Source organism: Patiria miniata, unplaced genomic scaffold, assembly GCF_015706575.1.
Source record: "Patiria miniata isolate m_02_andy unplaced genomic scaffold, ASM1570657v1 HiC_scaffold_3, whole genome shotgun sequence".
Taxonomy (NCBI): Eukaryota; Metazoa; Echinodermata; class Asteroidea; order Valvatida; family Asterinidae; genus Patiria; species Patiria miniata.
Genome location: NW_024037069.1, coordinates 6,997,387 through 7,002,154, shown reverse-complemented (window position 1 = coordinate 7,002,154; position 4,768 = coordinate 6,997,387). Strand labels below are relative to the sequence as shown.

General features: G+C 40.8%; 1 protein-coding gene across 1 annotated transcript; it reads left to right on the top strand.

Moving 5' to 3' along the window:
* Positions 1-1,935: 1,935 nt before the first annotated feature.
* LOC119738514 (plexin-B-like) lies at positions 1,936-3,660 on the top strand. Its single transcript, XM_038213415.1, has 2 exons — positions 1,936-2,557; positions 3,575-3,660. The coding sequence occupies exons 1-2, from the start codon at positions 1,936-1,938 to the stop codon at positions 3,658-3,660; spliced, it is 708 nt and encodes a 235-aa protein (XP_038069343.1).
* The last annotated feature ends 1,108 nt before the right edge of the window (positions 3,661-4,768 follow it).

Below are 4,768 nucleotides of genomic sequence, written 5' to 3'. Positions count from 1 at the left end.
TGAGGAGAATCACCTCGCACTCCTGAGACAGCCTAAACTATATCTACAACTAACTGCTCAGCGTCTAGCCCATTAGCACGGTTACTTGTGGCGGTTAACGCAATGGGCACATCTTGCTCTTTTATAGATGTGACTGTTCTTGTACAATCCAATATTTCCAAGTGTCACAGACTATTTCCTGAGTGCTAGTGATTCAACCTACACTATCAGGTACGTTTGATATCTTGAATTAATAACTTTTCCCCACAGCTTCAAACAGTCGTCATACAGTCATTGGTTATTCCACAGTCTAGTATAATATAAATTATTTATGAGGAAGAACGAATGGGGAACTAAGGGCGAAGACTAATGTGGGATTCTACAACGTTTTGCACTTAAGAGGGCCAGCGGTAAACAGATGGACTGTGCGAACCTGCTTTCAGTCAAAAGATATCAATAAGGGTTACATTTAAGATTTAATCTGTATAGAACATCAACGAAAAGAGGTCACGCTTAATTGACAAGAAAGACGACAACATTTCGCTTTAATATCCAGCTTTAAAGACATTCATCATTTCAATCCTTCAAGATATATATTTTTTAGACTGGAATTTCCAAATGCTTCCGAATAATTCTCCTCAATTTTCACGTCTAATAGTGTGCTTGCCAGCTTCGTCAAAATTTTATTTTGATAGAGATATTCCTTGTTTTGTGTTTTCAAGGGCCAATTTTTTCTTAAAAATAAACAAAAGCCCCATTCGAACAAAATCCAAGTCTTAAAGGTGCTTCTTCCGTGTTAATGGTTCTCCACCATTAATATTGTTGCAGCTTGATAGCTTTTGGGAAGACCCATACAGTAGTAGATCCGGGTTGCTGAACAATCGGAGAACCGAGTATGACATTAACTATCCAGTACATGTACATCGGTGTTAACCAGAAGTCATTGTCAATTCCGAACCAATATTTCTTATAGACGAGCAAAAGCCAACTGCATTTGGATATCACACCGTAAATTTTCCATTTTCCTTTCCACGAAAGTGGAAAAAGTTGTGTGTGTGTGTTTTTTTAGAACGATACAAACAATGAAATCGACATCCAGTCCTATTTTGGATTTTGTTTTGTCTCTTCAATCATAAAAGTATTTAATTTTCACCCCTTTGTATATAATCAGGTAAACGAAGGAGAACCTTTTCCCTGAAATTTCTAGGCTTTGGACAAGAGTCCGAAAGATCAGATCTGGACATTCGTTTCATAACCAGAAATTGACTTTGTGCAAAACTAACAGTTAGAACGTTTGTGAAAAAAAATCATTTAGAAATAAGGAGAACCATCCTTTATTTGTAAATCTTTTCATTGTATGGATTCCCTTACTGTACTGTAAACCTTGGTAATTTTTATTTATCTATTTTTTTTTTTTTACAGTCTGTGGCTATAGACTTTTCTCTACGACCCACTGCATTGAACAAAACGGTGCATTGCCATCTCAAACATCCCCGTGAACTAAATATTATGGAGTCTTGTAGGAGACACTCCACCCTCCCGTGGGCAATTGTTCTGTCTTGGAGCATCATCTGTGTAAATGTTTTTACCACATCAGCTGAGTGGCTCGGAGACCTGTCAGACTATGAGTTGGCCAGCTTTGATAATCCTGATATTTTGGAAGAACCCCCAAGACGTGTATCAAAGTTCAATCATTTTACCTTGAGTGACCATGGTGATGTGTATGTTGGAGCTGTCAATTGGTTGTACAGGTTGGACAGTAGTTTGGAAGAGATACAGAATGTTTCAACCTGTGGTGACAGCAGGTCAGATAGTGTGATGCCCTGTCACCTTACAAATAACTACAACAAGATACTGGTAGTTGACAGTACCCGGCCAAACAGCCTGATAACATGTGGTGGTGTGTATGATGGCATTTGTCAGTTACGACAGTTACGGGGCATTAATAACGTAATAATGGAGTCAGTTCCTAACGTTGCTGCTGGGTTTGAGGATGTATCTACTGTTTGGATGCTTACTCAAGGGCGAGGTGGAAAAGCAAAGCTTTACGTTGCAGTTACATACAGTCCTGAAAATGTTGACTCTCGAGGACACTTTCGACCAATTACAAGAAGATCCCTCGAAACTGCTAGTTTTTTAGCAGCGACAGACGATGATAACTCCATCTTCAGCGGTTTCCCTATATCAGTGGTACATCTTAAGTACGCTGCAGCATTTGACCTCGGGGGTTTCACCTACTTCGTTGTCTCCCAAAAAGAGGACTTCGATAGTTTGGTCTCAAAGATAAGCAGAGTTTGTCAAGGCGGTCCAAACCTAGACGCTTACACAGAAATTACCCTACAGTGCAGTGGATCAGATGGCAGTGTGTACAGCTTGGTGCAAGCAGCTCACTTTGGACCAGCAGGACCTGATCTAGCGGCATCATTGGGTCTCCATGCAGACGAGCAGGTGCTGTATGCTGTGTTTGCCAAGAACCAAGGAGCTCCGGGTACCAGTGATGTACCCCTGGATCACTCAGCATTGTGTGTGTACAGGATGACGGATATCTTGGCTGCCTTCAGAGAAGCAGTGCGGGGATGTATTCAGGATGGGGTGAATGCGCCAAACAAGATTAACTATTTGGAGGGTTCTTTTTGCAAAAGTTTCGGGGTGAGTACAGCAGCGTATTTAGAATGATGTTGCCATTTCTCTGAGATTCAAAGATGCATTCCCCGTGCTGTTTTTGAGTTTCACCTCGGAAAGTAGACTGTTTTTCCCCAATTTTTTTTTTTTTTTTTAAATTTTCCCAGCAATATAAATTATATTCGCTTATAAATGACACATTTAACTTAAATCCACCAACATTTAGTTAGTGAATTATTTCTTCACAAATTTCGAATTATTGGTAGCCAGGCATTAATTTTGGCTCTCACAGAGCGGATTATTTGTGCCCAAAATGAAATCCGTTAAAAAAAAAAATACAAACTAAACAAAATCCACTTTTTGGAGAGAATAAGGTATGCATATATACGTTGCACGTACTACAAAATCAAAAGGCGGATTACTTGTACTTTTGTGGCGTAAATCCAACCAAACTCAATTCAACCCAACGCAAGTGCACAGGTTGCCTAACCTAAGATAAAATCGTCTAGAATCGTCTTAGTCATTGTAAAACATTTAAGAACTATCAGGGTGAGTAAAAAAAAAGAACCCCAAATGTCGGGACAACTGTTTAAGTGAAGTTCTGCATGTAACACCTTTAAAATCTAGGATATTGTGGCGGGAACCCCCCGGACCAACCTAAGTCTGTTAGGATAAGTCTAACTCCTAGTGGGGTGAAGACAATCTTCCCAAACCAAGGCTCTTCCCTAGACGAGAGATCACTCAGAGCGATCTTCAAGGCTAAGGGTGCAGGTCCGTTTTGGTGGAAATCTACCGCCCGATTATGAATGAGTGTTGATTATTTATCTCCGTTAATTAATTGCACAATAATCCTGTAAACATAAACACTGGAAGCAGAATTGTCAGTAATCTCAAACAACAATGATCGTAATTTATTCAACAATAATCAAGTACAACAATTAGGATGTGATTCGGTTGGTTGTTTTATTAACAGGGTCCTTAGTTACTGAAGATAGCCCGCTGCTAGCCTATGCAACAATGCACACAGCATTAAGCACTAGACAACAATGGCAGCAATGAGCAACTATGCACAGCGCTAGTAATAAATCGCTAAGTTAGCAATATCACAGCATCACAGGTGCACAACAGCCGCTTAGCAATGTATACAGTCCTATAGCAGGGTACCCGCTACGCCGTGCGTGTAAGCCAGAATTCAGCTACACATACCAGCGCAACCCCAGTACAGCTACACCGACTTTGTACACAAATCGCCTAAGCAATTACACACGCAGAGTACAAGTAATTTACCGACTTCTCTGCCCGCTGTCGCAGCTACACCAGGTGTAGCGTGAATATCCGACTCCATGAAATGTGGACTCATTGGTAGTACTGCGCACGCGTGAGTACGATACTGTGCTATTTTTAGGATCGTTTCGGGAGAGTGACCTGTCACGTGCGAGGGATCAACCAATAATAGGGAAATAGGGGTCCGATTTCCATAGGAGTCGGATTTTCATGTGACAGGCGGCACTCAACACCGAAAACAGCTGAGCCCCAAAACTATACACTCAACCAGCTATAGTTTCTCACCTAACAACGATCTCCACAACTGTATCAATCAGTCCCAACAACTAAACCGCTAGAACCCAAACCTGGTCTGAAAGCAGAATTAAAACCGAGCGCGCTCCCCAGGCACGCATTTATATACATGTACCAGACGCTACGTCATGTCTACAAACCACGTGCATGCACTAACCCTATGGTGCGCTAAACTTATGGGAGTTATTGGCCAATCACGTACGCGTAGCAGCCCACGGAGCTCGTAAGCTCCGCCCGGTCACTGCACACAAGTGATTAAGCGTTAGAGCTATGGAATGACGTCACAACTAAACACTTTCCGCCACAAGGCCCCGAGCATGGCAGAGGATGTCCCCATACTCTAAAGCCATAATACAAAAATAAAAGGAAAGTGTGACTACATCTTTACTTCTTCAAAATAATTCAATACAAAACTTAAAGCTTAACTTCATCTATAAAATTCAAAAGAAAACATAAGACAATAGAAACATAAAGTTTAACTTCATCTTTTAAATTTAAAAGAAAACATAAGAGAGGAAGCTGATTTCAAAATTCATTAAATATTCACAAAATATATCATGTACCTTCCTCACATGTCACTTACATGTAC

What these genes read in the sequence shown, in the direction of transcription:
- LOC119738514 (XM_038213415.1), top strand. Translation starts at nt 1,936, where the DNA reads ATGGAGTCAGTTCCTAACGTTGCTGCTGGGTTTGAGGATGTATCTACT. An exon ending in CAGAGAAGCAGTGCGGGGAT is followed by an intron (nt 2,558 to 3,574) that starts GTATTCAGGATG and finishes TTTTATTAACAG; the next exon opens with GGTCCTTAGTTACTGAAGAT.